Below are 13,740 nucleotides of genomic sequence, written 5' to 3'. Positions count from 1 at the left end.
ATTTAATTCGGTCAACTTAAAAGTTGATGTTGTTTCAACTTAAAAACTGCATGTGTGGTTTGAAACCAATAATTTCACTTTACCTGGAATTAAAAATCCCTTATCACAGAAACAATCAACTAAAACAATTATTTTCCAAGTAAATATCTACTTCAAGTCAAAGGTAATAGTGTCACTAGATGTTTATCCTTCCACATGCTGTAACTCACGTGAATGTGATCTCATTACCTGACTAATTGAAAATAGGTGTGAGCAGCACAGCACCACCATGAGCAAGGCAGCTGTTCCAACTAACACAGTCTGCTCAGTTTTAGAATAGCAAGGATTATGATGTGCAGGCATTGCAATCATCAAGAGAAATGGCTCCGTTATCATATGGAGACGATACAAACTCAGAGGAACTGCAGCTTAGCTTTAAAAAAAAAAATAGGATCGAACTAATGAACTTTTAACAACTAAAGGTCAAGCTCTAAGTTATCATGAATTCTAAATCCTGTCTGTGGTCAATATAGTTGGATCAGAATTATGTTTTTATTCTTTGAAATAAATACAGTTTTACTTTTTTGTCACTACTTTATTCCAAATTACATTTATACTTGTATGTAATGGTACAGATTTCATTTTTCCAAATAGAAAAAATAGATTATAGAAAAGCATAAAACTTGTTTATGATCTGTTAGAAGTTATAGTTTTACTTTGTATGAATGTAGTTTCTTTAATTAAGGTAACAAAAATTTCTAGTGTGTTTCTTGGTCTTTATGAGGCACAAATATCTTTAAAGAAACAAATAAAGCCTTTACAAAAAAGATACTATCTAGACTTAGATTAATGACTTAAAGGTTGGTCATATTCACAAATTAGGTGGAATAGCTGTAGTGGGACAACATTTAGAAAACAAGTGAACAGGGTAATAATTCTTCCACTGATGAAAATATTTAAACATGGAAAGCGAACATTTTATTTTTATATACTTTTGTATGTCCCGTGGGGCCATCTGTCTGTCTCCTGGAAGTTCAGGTTACCTGGATAGAGTTACAAGCTTTATAAGCTTCACAAACTGAGACTGCCTTTTAGTGTAATGAAGATACCCCACACACATTGCCACGGTGACCAGTGCTGTTCTCTATCCAGTTGCTGAAAGCTTTTCCAGGCAACTTAAGACGAGAGAAAACAAGGTGCACAGAGGAATCCATCTGGCTGGTCAAAGAGGATTGAAATAGGTTAGTATCTTTATACAAAGCTCCACTGGAACCTCTACTTAATTTTCACATTCTCTTACACAAAGAATCAAGGTGATTATTCACCTCTTGTCCCACAGCTTACATGGCTGAGCCTGGGAGCACAAGTAGAGGTAACAGTGGAGCTATAACCACCGGGGGTGCAGGAGGAACGCGTGTCCTGCAGGAACCCTCTCTAAAGGCCGGAATGGTGCTGTCAGATGATAGAGTGGACTTCCTTCGAGAGCAGGCCTTCTGTGTGCTACGAGTGAAAACAGATAAGTGGAACCGCTTTATTGCCTCAGAAGAGAATCAAAAGATTATACTGGATTTTCTGGACCAAAGCTGGACAAGCCGGCTGCTTCTCTTCACTGGACCTGGTGGGACACTGCATGCAGGGGATGTTCAAGTAAGAAATGCACACATGTAACAGATAAATATATTTTACATAAGAACAGAGCATAAAAGTTTAAAACCATGCTTTTTGAAAGTTCCCTTGGGTTTATGGTAACAAAAATCTGATTATGGGTGTTCAAATATTACTCTACAAATTAACAAGATATCCAAGATGCAGATGCATTCATCGATATTCTTATTTATTCTCTATCTAATGCCAATATTTTTTGAAATAAGTCACTACTTATTTCTGGTGCTTTCAATGCTGTTGAAAGCATTCCTACTGTTTTTTTCCCAATGAAGACATCTCCACCATGGAGGACCAAGCTGCTGTGTGTAATAAAGAAAGGTGTAAAGAAAATTGACCAACAAGGTTTCAGGCACCAGTTCTGGTTTGGAGAAGTACCTGGATACCCAATGGAGCACCTGCCTATAGTCATCTCTGAGGTTGGAAACTTTATGGGTCTATTTATTACCCCTATGGAGTACATGATGATACAGGGATACACATGTTGAAAGTTATGTAATATGAATGTGTTTTACAGCATTTTCACTTAACTTTGAGGGGGTGCTACAAAAGGGGAATGTAAGGGTTCCCAGAGTCAGCTTATAGAAATACATTAAAATACTTTCACTTCTACTGTCTCATTCCGCTTAGTGTGTTTCCTTTTTTGTCAATTTACAAAAGTCCACTCTTGTAACAATTTTAATAATTTTGTTCCTCAAACTTTCATATTTATATTTATTCTATAAATATAATTTTATTGTGATTGTTCATATTCATTCCCTTCCTATCTAAATTCATTTAAATACAATCTAATTTAGCAGTTACTCTTCATGACATGTTATGTGATTTTAGACTCCTCAGGACCCAGTAAATTGCTGTAGTCGACGTGATTTGATGTATGTGAATTAGAGCAAAAATATACAACAGTTTGGGAAAGGCCTGTAAAAAATCTGTTTTTAATTTCAATTGAGAATCTTTGAAAGACCTGAAACACATCCCTTCTGTCTTACTAAGCTTGACATTTATGAAAAGAAGAATGTGTACAAATTTCGATTGCCGGATGTGCAAATCTGGTAGACACGGGAGATTTTCCTGTTTTAATTGCGTCAATAGGTTTTTACAGTGTCATGATTTTGATGAAAAACAGCATTGCACAAACTACAAAATTTGACATGTAAAGATTTTGCAAACCATGTATCCCTTTCTGTCTACTACACAATAACAGTTTGCGTTGACCTATTACATGAAAACGATTCGATTAAACTTAAGAATAAAACTGTAAAAAATTTTGTAAACAACCTTTGCACAGTATTCAGTCTCTAAATGCTGTATATGCTTGAATAAAGCGAGAATATCTTTGAGTGTGTGTTTATGTTTGATTAAACAAATCAGTCCAAAATGACATTATGAACAGTCCATGTCCCATTACAGGTTCTGGTGTGTGTGCTGTCCTATGGGCATAATCGTGAGGACTGGCCACGGGTAGTTTCTGAAGACATCTATCACCACCTGGAGAGGTTCAGAAGCAAGGTGGTGACTCTGAGAGGCCGTGCAGAGGGAAGAACCCTGCTGCCTCTTCCACTGTGTTTGGAGAGAGCACAACGTCAAGATATTGTTTTTAGGTTAGAATGCCTTACCATGTTACTGTCACCAGGAATTAAAGGCTTATTTTTTTGTTTTGAAACAACCCCAGCCATTTTACTGAAACACTTTTTTTCAGTAATTGTTTTGACTTATCTAAAAGCTTTTTGAATGTATGAATTTTTTAATCATTAACTTTTAAAATAACAAATTTAAATATAGGTAATTAGTGTGCGCCATTGATGCAGGGGTTAAGTACATAACCCATTTGCAAAGGCTTTGATCCTCAATCCACTGTCGAAGGTTGGAGTGACAGCCTGGTGACCTTTGTCGCATGTGTTCCCCCTCTTTCTAATCCAACTTACTGTCTGCCTACATCTTTACCTTTTCCTGTCTGCCTACTTTCAAAAATAACAAAACAAAGGCTACTAGATCATAAAAAATGGGAGAAACAATCTTGCCTATAGGTAATTAACAGAATAAAAATTAATAATTATATTAAATCTGGATAAAAAATGTGTTCAATGCCTTTTCAGATTCTGATTCCTTGGAACCAAAACAGTGTATTGCAGAATACTAATGACAAGAAGGAGTTTTAAAGATTAGAGAGATTGATTTCATTTTCTCTCCCCATCTTACAAATACATATTATAGTTTAACTTATTGCATGAATGATTCCACTATAAAGTCTTAACTATCTTCTGTAAATCTGTGCAGGTTTCTAATTCTAGAAGTTTTACTTTTAGACTATAGAAATCGTTATAAAAAAAAAAAATAGAGGTCCTGGTGCAATTTTACATAATAAAATATGATGGATTTAGGCTGTGCATCAAGACTTGGCTTTTTTTTTTTTTTTTTATTAATGTTATCTAACATTAGTTTGTGTGCACAATAAAAGAAAACCAGCCAGGAATTTTGTGATTTCTGAAGTAGGCTTTGGAATTTTTCAAATCATTTTCTTGTTGTGCACTTCAAACAACCTATTATCCATGAAATAGTGTTTCAAATTTTGTTTAAAGAAAAGCAACCGCCACCATCTTGACAGAGGTTTTGCAGAGAGCATTTTCACAGCCTCTTCCCTCTTTTTATTACTTTGGTAAGGGAAAATATTTTTGTAAGGGTTTGACACTGCTTAATTATTTGATTATTATATGTTGAATACAGTAGTTTTGTCAGAACGTATTTAGTTCACATTGAGAAAATTAGCAAAATGCTATATAGAAAGTTGAAAATTTCTCACCTTTACCCCACTCTAAATCATTCAAACGTGGCTATCCAAAGTAAAGAAATAGCTGCAGTTTTTAAACTCTGAATTAGAATGCATTCAATTTTTGGTGAGCATGTTGCCAGATGGCTTTTTTATATGTAGTTTGTTAACATTACCCCAAATGTGTTCAATATTTCACAGAATCACCCACAGTACAGTAATATTTTAGTTTAACTAACTAGTTTGTGCAAAGTGTTCAATAAAGTGAACTTTTAGCATTTGGAATTTGTCATGGTTTGTGAAATATTGCTTTTGTTAGCTAATGTCCCTTCTCAGCTAATAAGTAGTTTCCAAATCAGTTTGGACAGAATAAATAATAAGACTGGTAAAAAGTGGTCTAGTTTTCTTTTTGTTTACTGGATATTGTCAACAACCAACTTACTCAAGCAGTGGATTCCTACTTGAAGTCTGCAAAATGTGTTTTCATGTTTCATAGCTTACATTTTTATTTTTATCCTCACTGACTGCTTTCCTGTCTGTCCCCTGCAGCCCAAGTGGATGGCCGCTGGACCATAGCTTGTTATACTCTATAGAAACTTTGATAGTTCAGTGGTCTGGACAGATTTGGGATGTGCTCAAAAAAGACTCTGGCATGCTTCTGCTTCAGGGAGACCACCCAGGCCCCAACGTGGAACTCCAGTTTTGGGCAACTCAGAGGGAAAACCTAAAGGGCATTCAGGCACAAGTAATTAAATACGTCCAGTTAGAAAAAGAATAAAAAAGTGAATGGGTGACTGATGGAAATATATCACAAGGAAGGAATAGACACACAAATGAGTACTTTCAGAAATTAGTAAAGGGGATATTTGTCGGGTTGAACAATTACAAAGTGGTTGACGTAAAAAAAACAAAAAAAAAACAGTAAGAATTACTCATATGAAAAAGTAGAGTGATTAAAACCGCCAAACTGAAAAAAATATTTTAAAAATCAGCGGTTGTTAATGCTAGTATTGTCACTTAATGTTATCTGTTATATGTCCTTAATGATAGCCTTTTTGCATGTGAATAGAAACAGTCACAACATTAAATTGTGTTTTTTTTTTTTTTTTTTTTTTTGTCTCATTTTTAGATCCAGAGCTCCAAAGTGAATCAAATCATAGAGATCCTGAGAAGAGTAGAGAGCAGTTACTACTCTGCCTTTAAGGATGTATGTGTCAAAGTCAATCAGGGTAAATAACCTTACATTGACAATAAACTTTTTTTCACTTTGATGATATGTTCCGTAAAAATAAAAAAATATATATCCACTGGACTTGGTTTCCAAGATTTGAAGACGTTTCGCTACCTTTCCAGAAAGCTTTCTCAATTCAAATGTCTGGATCCGCAGTGAGTTTGAGTCTTATATAGACAAAGCCTTGTATCGCTTGGAAACATGCAAATATTATATTTTTAAAAAATATTATTTATTTTTTTGAATTTTTACGGAATAACTATGACTACTGAGAACCTTCACCAGCATTTGATGATATGTGCTACTTTGTGTACACCTAACATCTGAATACAATTGAAATTTTTTTTACCTGAAATAAGCCAAGGGAGTTCCTTTACTTTTGCAGATGAAACTATTGCTACCCTAAAGTAACAACAATAATAGCATTTACTTATACTGTACCTGAAAATCTGAAAATCTTCTCTGTATATCTACTACATGTTCATTTACCTTCATGAAATGTGCTTTATCAGGCTGGGGCAATTTTAACACATTATACCTGTATAATCCATTTACACTACTACTATTACAGCTGTGGTTGAAGCAGAAGATATAGATCTGTACTTACGGCCTCTAAGGAGACAGATCAGCAATCTGGAAGAGAGGAGTTTTCCACAGGTGGAACCTCTACTTCCTCCTCTTTTTCACACTCTTTGTCTCATCTGGAAACATTCCCAGTACTATTGCACACCACAGCGAATGGTTGTCCTCTTGCAAGAGTTCTGCAATCTGCTCATAGAAAAGGTAATTAGTGTTTAATGCAGGCCATATATGTACAAGAGAAAGAAGAATTTATGAATTTTTAACTAAATTACATGTGTCTGCTACAGGCATTTGCGTACCTTATTCCTGAAGAACTTTTTAAGATGGAACTTGAAGAGGGGATGGAGAGAGTACAAATAAGCATCTCAGTTCTGCGTTCCTTCAAGGAACTGTTTCACACTTACCGCCAGCAGATACCTGCTTACTACAGTAATGAGAAGAGCGTCAAGCTGTGGGACTTTCCTACAACACTTGTCTTCAAACGCTTGGACTGCATCATTGAAAGACTCCTCATGATTGAGGTGTGTGGATTCACAGGCAGAGCTCTGTTTTATACTTGGTGGTAGAAGGCAGGACTGTAGCTTTTAGTCCTTAAAAGGTAGCAGAAGAACTGTATTGGTATTTGTGAGCAAAAGTGTTGCAAAGACCTTTTTAAATACAAGCACTTATTACTATTATTCTAAATCTTTTGCTTCCACTATTGACTTTCTGATGTAAAGTATATTGGAAATATTAACTTTATCAAAACCTTAACATACAAGGGTCACAGTAAGAAAAAAAAAAATTATTTAAGCAGTGCCATGAGCACAAGTCAAATTTAGATATCAGACCTTCTCCAAAAATAGCTCTATTAAAATGTATTATTAATCAGAATCAGACATATTTTAATAATCCCAGAAGGAAATTACTTTTGTTATACGCTCCAGATATAAACATTTATATATATACAACAAACCACAATTAATGATTTAATATATCCCTTCCAAGTAAATTTTAACTGAATATAAATGCCCTCTGCTTCTTTATGTGCTACTGCAAATTTAACTGCACACATTAAACCCATTAGAAGCTACGACATAGACTCTTTGAGCCACTGGTATACTTTAAAACGGAGGTCTTCAAGAGGGGGTCCGCGATCCCTAGCGGGTCCACAGAGGTACTGCATGGGGGTTGTGAAAATTTTGGTGGTACTTTTTTTTTTTTATATTCCCCCATGCAATTATTTACACTTATTGAAACATATTTAAATAAACATTAACATGAATTCAAGACACTGTAGTAAACAGATAAATGGAGCCAGAAGACACACAGGAGCTCATTTAAGCTGGGCACCGTTTCATTCACAACATCTGTCCCATCAACAAGGAATCAGAGTCAGAAATACTTTAATAATCCCAGAGCGAAATTACTTTTGTTGCTTTACTCCATATGTAATAGAGTGAGTATAGGACCAGTTTGATATAACACAATTTCATACAAAATATATAATTAGGGGTTCCCCGCTCCATCTTGCCATCAGTTTGGGGGTCCTTGGCCTGGAAAACGTTGAAGACCCCTGCTTTAAAATATACCCAGTGAACTGTACTATATATCCAGGAAAACATTCTAGATCACAGACATGTTTTGTATCTGTTTCAGAGAAAAATCAGAGAAAACTAACTTTTGGATGGTTCCTTTAATACCAAGAAAATATTTACACAGTGTGCCTATTGCAAGGGCATTTACTAGGTATGTTTGGTCATTTTAGAACAGTGTCAAAAAATATAGATCTAGTCTCTTTTTCCACTTAGTTTGAAGCTTTTAGATTTCCTTTCTGTCTTTAACTTCTAGCATTGTACAAATACAACAAAATGTCATGCTCCCCAAAAAAGTACTTTTACTCTGCAAAATTTTACTGTAACACAAATAAAACAAATCAGGCCTGAAAAAGACACTTTTGTTCATCTTTCTGGGTTTTTAGAGTTATTTTCTTTGAGTGAAATGTTTTAGTTATGTGAATCATAAGTTATGTTTTTCCTGTTTTCATAAAGTAAATCATTTTGTATTTGCATTTATTTTATTGCCTTGTTAGTTTTATTCAATTGCTACTTTTTATGTCCAAAATAGGACATTTTTGCTACAGCCCTGGACTTTCTGAAGTTGGAAAAGGTTGAACTTGGTGGATCAAGAGGAAGGATCTTAAACGAGATGGTGCTAAGCATGACTGAAGAGTTTCATGACCGCTGGCGGACCCTTAGAGAGAGCAAATACGACCCCTTTGACTACACTAATGATGTAAGGTGGTGTCAGGCTGTCGCTATTGTGCTTGATGTCACACTGCTATTTATTATTATTTGGCGTCAGAGGGGTATTATTTACAGTGATTTAAATTTTGCATTGACAAGCCGAGCCAAATAATGAAAAACAACAATTAGATGTTCTTTTTCAGGCCAGCAGTGTAGTTATTGAAAGGTAGAAAGGAAAAGCAGTTGCTAAGCAACATGCAAGAACCATTGACTGGAGACATTATTAATCAGGGCATCAATATTTAATTTACTACATGTAAATATTATTTTACAACAGCTTCCAGTGTGACTCAGAACAGAAACTCGATCCAAATTGATTTGTGTCAAAATAAATTTTGCTTAAGTACAAGCTGCTGCAGCCAAAACTGATTAAGCTGAAGTGTTTCTGAAACACTGCACTGAAATTGAAACTGAGGGGAATGAAAATAACACAACAGTATACTGTAAGTTCAGTCAGAACTTTTAAACACCCAAGTAGTTCATTCAAAGCAGTATCCATCACTTCCTTTTTCCAGGATTTTGTGTGTCAACACAGACGTTTTGTAGAGCAGAACAAAGATTTTGACCAGAGGCTGGGGACTGTCCTCAATTTGGCCTTTCAACATTCCAAAAGCCTGACTTCAGCATTTAAGGTAAATATATTCTTCTTTAACATCTGGAACAATCCAAGTAAACTGCCCAATATTTCATTGTTAGTATTTTATGATTAAATTAATGCAAGTAGACATCTTCTAAATTGTTTGCAACATTAAAGGGGTCTAGTTACATACAATGATTACAATAAATATAACTATGAAAAAGACAAAAAACATATCTATCTACCTAACTGAAGTTAAACAATTTACACCAAGCAATTTTCATGACAATGTTTGCTTAAGTCAAACAAGGCAAGTGTACCTGCCATCTAACCTATAATAAGATGATTATATAAAAATGCTTTTTTTTCATCCTTTTTTCTTTTTTATTGCATATGTTTTTAAATTTGCTATCGGGCATGTGAATTTCTGTTATCGGGGATTATTAAAGTATCTAATGTCTGTCTGTCTGTCTGTTTGTCTGTCTATCTATTTTCAATTTTAGGCACTCTAATAAAATGTTCAGATCAGCAGTTAAGATGGTGCACTAAGGTCTGATAATACCAGCACTGTGGTTCTTTCACAGTCTGCATTTATACTGATGTCATCGAACATTTAATCTCCATCCTATCACAAGTGCAGAAGCCTGATTGGAAGACTTCAAACTTTATTTATACAGTAGGAGCTTCTCCAAGTTGCTCTTTTTCAACAGTGGTTTGTTAATTGGTTTCGTCCTTTCCGTTTTGAAGGAAAACACCAGGCAAAAGGGGCATGGTTATTATTAATATGTACGTAAACTGAAATCTTTACCACAGTTTTCTTAAGGAAAGTTGTGGGTAAAACATAGAGAAAGCAGGAGAAGAGCTTAGTTGGTGTTTTTAAAAGCTTTGTAGTCTTTTTGGTGAAACTGGGCAATTTGGTAAAATTAGTTCTAATCGGAGACAACTTTGGTACTGGACTTCATGTTCAGTAGAATGCCACTACTGTAAATAGCAAATGTTTGTAAACTATGGTAGAGTGGAGTTCAGATGCTACAGTCACAGGAGGTTTTGTTAGTCTGTCAACTGTGGCAAATTAGGCCAGAGCATTGTCAATGTTATTGCTGATGAACTCAAAGAATGAATATTGTCTTGCATTCTTCAGTTGTACATTTTATCTTTACGGTCTCTCTTTATGGATATTATAGTAAACCTGGAGTTCAGACTTTTTAGCTTTTCGACTCTCCCTTTTTTAATTTTTGACCGGTGGAGCACCTTTTCAGAGACATTTCTTCACAGAAACAAAGAAAACATCACTTTAGTTGAAGCAATTGAATCGATTTTGTTTCGAGGCTCTGGAAGGGAAGTTATTCACCAGCTTATCGACAGAGCAAAGTGGAAGTACGGTGGAAGAGTCAATCAGGTTTAAGGTTTAATCAGCACCATTCTTAAAGGTGCTAATTAAATGAGCAGGCCACGCCGAAAAGAAGGCTGAAGGAGGTGTGATGCTAGAATACACAAGACGGGCTGCAGAGGCGGGATAACGGCGAAGCTAAGAAGGAATTACCACAGAGCGCTGATCCCATCAATCCTGCTATCCAACGTCCGCTCACTGGATAACAAAATTGATAGTCTCCATCTCGAACTCTCTTCAAAAAATAGAGAAAAGCAACTTTTGCGCCGTCATCCTGAAAGTGCCTTGGCTTCATTCATCAGTACTGGACAATGCTGTTAGCCTGGAGGAATTCACACTATACCGCACTGAGAGAAACAGTAAACCCAGCGGTAAGGCTAGAGGAGGCGTAAAAATTCTAGATCGGTCGCCAGCTTCTGCTCTCCAAACACCAAGTTTCTGACTGTTAACCACAGAACGTTCTGCCCAGAGAGTTCACTGTGGGAAGCATCACTGCTGTTTATTTACAACAGGAGGATGTGGCAAGGCATATGGATGTTCACAGACTACAACACACCCTACCCCCCTGGTAGATGCAGCTGATGCTGACTTCCTAAATGAACTCAACTTCTTTGAAAGGCGTGAGGCACTAAACAGCACTTCAGCAATGAAAGCCATTCCACACCAGGGAGAGGAGGCACTCAACTTTGCCATAGCTGAAGTGAGGAAAACTCTGAGGAGAGTCAACCCAAGGAAGGCCCCAGGGCCTGATAACTTACCTGGGCGGGTGTACAAGGAGTGTGAAGGTCAGCTGGCTGGTGTCCTCACAGACATTTTAACACCTTGCTGGACCAATCCATAGTGCAGGCATAATTTAAGTCTGCCACCATCATTCTGCTCCCAAAGAAGCCTCAGGTCACCTCACTCATTGACTACCAACCTGTAGTACTGACTACCATCATGATAAAGTGCTTCGAAAGGCTGGTCTCCAGTCTCCCCCAAACATTTGACCCATCCCAGTTTGCCTACCGACGGAACCGCTTCACTGAGGAAATCATCTCCTCTGCTCTTAACCTGAGTCTAGCACACCTGGAGGAGAAGAACGCCCATGTGCAAAGCTCTGCATATTTGCAACACACATATTTAATGCTCTGAACTTTCATATCACTGAGTTTTTGCACCATGCCTGTTCTCCCACACTGTTTACATTTGATCACTGCTGCACTTTATAGAATGGAAATGTTCTGAAAGCTGTACAAAATGAAATGTTGTTTTTATACACTCTTTGTATATGAAATGCATAAAGTCAAATGAAAAGTCAAATAATGTTAACTGATGGGAATTACTATAAGTAGCCCGCCATCAAACCTGTGAATATAAATCACAATGGTGTGTGGACATTCTGCAGTTTTTTATGATCTGGAGAAGATAGATAGGCAGAATCTAGTATCCAAAGAGATTGTGGAGAAGCATCAATATACAACAGATCTCCAAGGTCCAAAAAACTTGTAAGTTGCTCCGACAAACCGCATTTCACCAGATTTTGAAAACCTAACCAGTATTTAAAATAAACTCCCAGCTTCATTTCTTTGTAGCATCTTAACAAGATATTTCACATGGATTTAAAAGTAAGGGGTGTCATCAACTGAAATTCCAAACATTTACATAATATTGCAAGTAGAGAGCTACTTGTGTTTTATCCATATATATCATCCATTTCCTCTTTTTGTATGCAAACTTTTACACCTAATCTTGTACTTTTCCTATTTCTTTTGAACTTCCAGACTGCTACTAGATATATATCATGTGTAAATTCATTGTTTGCCCATTGTTGCATGCACAATATTGTATCTCTGGTCATGTGGTCTTGTTATGGTAAATATACACAAAGTGATTTCTTCTAGCGAACGAATAGAACAAAAAGTATTATTAAAAAATAGAAATTAAATAAATGAAGCCGAAAGTGCACCTTTATTTTATCAGAAGACCTTTGCAAACAGAGTATGCCACTGGCATAGACATTAGTAAGGTTATAATGATACAGTAACTAGGCCCCTTTAATCAATTAGTTTTTATTGTCTTAATTTTCCCACCGAGTGTGTCATTATTTTTTTTATGTGCTTAAATCATTCAAATAAATCTTGTTTTCTATCCAGCTGCTGAAAATATTTGGAAGTCTTCTGGAGAGACCTAGACTCCAAAAGTTATTTTCTACCGATTATAATACATTGCTGGCCATGTTAAACCAGGAAATAGATCACTGCCAAGTTTCACTGGATCAACACAGAGAAGGGGTGAGAGGCTAAAGTGAACATTTTCTTTTTAATGATGTTTAAATATTCGCCTGCTGACTTATTACCTTTTAAATTTGATCTGATGTCTAAATGCTATATACTTTTTACTGTTTTATAGTATTAAAAATCTCTGAAGCAAGAGTGTCTCAAACTAAAACTCAACCCTCATGACATTGTCCTGAATTTTTTTAAATGTCACCTTAACTCAGCAGACCTTGGTCATTAGCAAACTTGGGTCTGTCTTAATATCCTACTGAAGAGCTAATTAAATGATTTAGATTTACTGCTGTGTGAGCAGGGACACATTTAATAGGACATTGGCTCATGTGTGCTGGGCCTAGAACCCCTTAAAGGGTTATCACAAATACTGTTAAAACCAGATATTTATATAATCAGTAAGACTGATTTTTTTTCTTACTAATGGAACTTTTTTTAGACAAAAAGTTTCCTTTTTAGATCTGTCAAACATTTTATATTATTTCTCCATAAACTTCTAGAAATATATATATATATATATATATATATATTTTTTTTTTTTTTTCCACAGCTTGTATTTGAGTAAGGCTTGTTTGTTTAATTGGTTGCCCTCACCTTTTTTAGGTTTGACCTCAAACTTTTCCATGTGCTGTGGTTTTGGTTCTGTTTAAGTTTTCTTTTTTGAGTTTTCACTGGAATTATTTCCACTTTGTGTTATTCTAGTAGTTTTTGGTTGCCTTTGACTTCTTATGTATCTCTTTTTACCCTCTGTTGCCCTCTTGTGTCAGTCTCCTTCTCTTACTGTAGCTCCCTTTTAGATTCTTCTGTCCACACCTGCTCCCAATCTGCTTATTAGCCTGGTCTTTGTTCAGTCTCCCATTTTTACTCTTATTGTTTGCTGGTTCCTCGTTGTTTCTTTGCCCCAATGTGTGTCTTCCCTGACATCTCCTGGATTTTGGTTTTCTGTATTTTCTGACTTTTGCTTCTCCTGCCCTTTGGAACATTATTAAAACAGCAA

General features: G+C 35.9%; 1 protein-coding gene across 1 annotated transcript in view; it reads left to right on the top strand.

Annotated features, from left to right (window-relative positions):
- Nucleotides 1–1,153: 1,153 nt before the first annotated feature.
- LOC107091870 (dynein heavy chain 11, axonemal-like) overlaps nucleotides 1,154–13,740 on the top strand; it is a 53,295-nt gene continuing 40,708 nt past the window's right edge. Inside the window, exons 1-10 of the mRNA XM_015386050.1 lie at nucleotides 1,154–1,626; nucleotides 1,917–2,060; nucleotides 3,052–3,242; nucleotides 4,958–5,153; nucleotides 5,538–5,637; nucleotides 6,211–6,422; nucleotides 6,509–6,742; nucleotides 8,328–8,495; nucleotides 9,022–9,138; nucleotides 12,609–12,746. Of these exons, the coding sequence (XP_015241536.1) occupies nucleotides 1,324–1,626; nucleotides 1,917–2,060; nucleotides 3,052–3,242; nucleotides 4,958–5,153; nucleotides 5,538–5,637; nucleotides 6,211–6,422; nucleotides 6,509–6,742; nucleotides 8,328–8,495; nucleotides 9,022–9,138; nucleotides 12,609–12,746 (1,803 nt within the window). The 5' untranslated portion in view covers nucleotides 1,154–1,323. The remainder of the gene's footprint in view (nucleotides 1,627–1,916; nucleotides 2,061–3,051; nucleotides 3,243–4,957; nucleotides 5,154–5,537; nucleotides 5,638–6,210; nucleotides 6,423–6,508; nucleotides 6,743–8,327; nucleotides 8,496–9,021; nucleotides 9,139–12,608; nucleotides 12,747–13,740) is intronic.

This window comes from Cyprinodon variegatus, unplaced genomic scaffold, assembly GCF_000732505.1.
Source record: "Cyprinodon variegatus isolate N-32 unplaced genomic scaffold, C_variegatus-1.0 Scaffold355, whole genome shotgun sequence".
NCBI classification, from domain to species: domain Eukaryota; kingdom Metazoa; phylum Chordata; class Actinopteri; order Cyprinodontiformes; family Cyprinodontidae; genus Cyprinodon; species Cyprinodon variegatus.
Note: the sequence above shows the minus strand (reverse complement) of the source record. Positions and strands in the feature narration are given on the sequence as shown.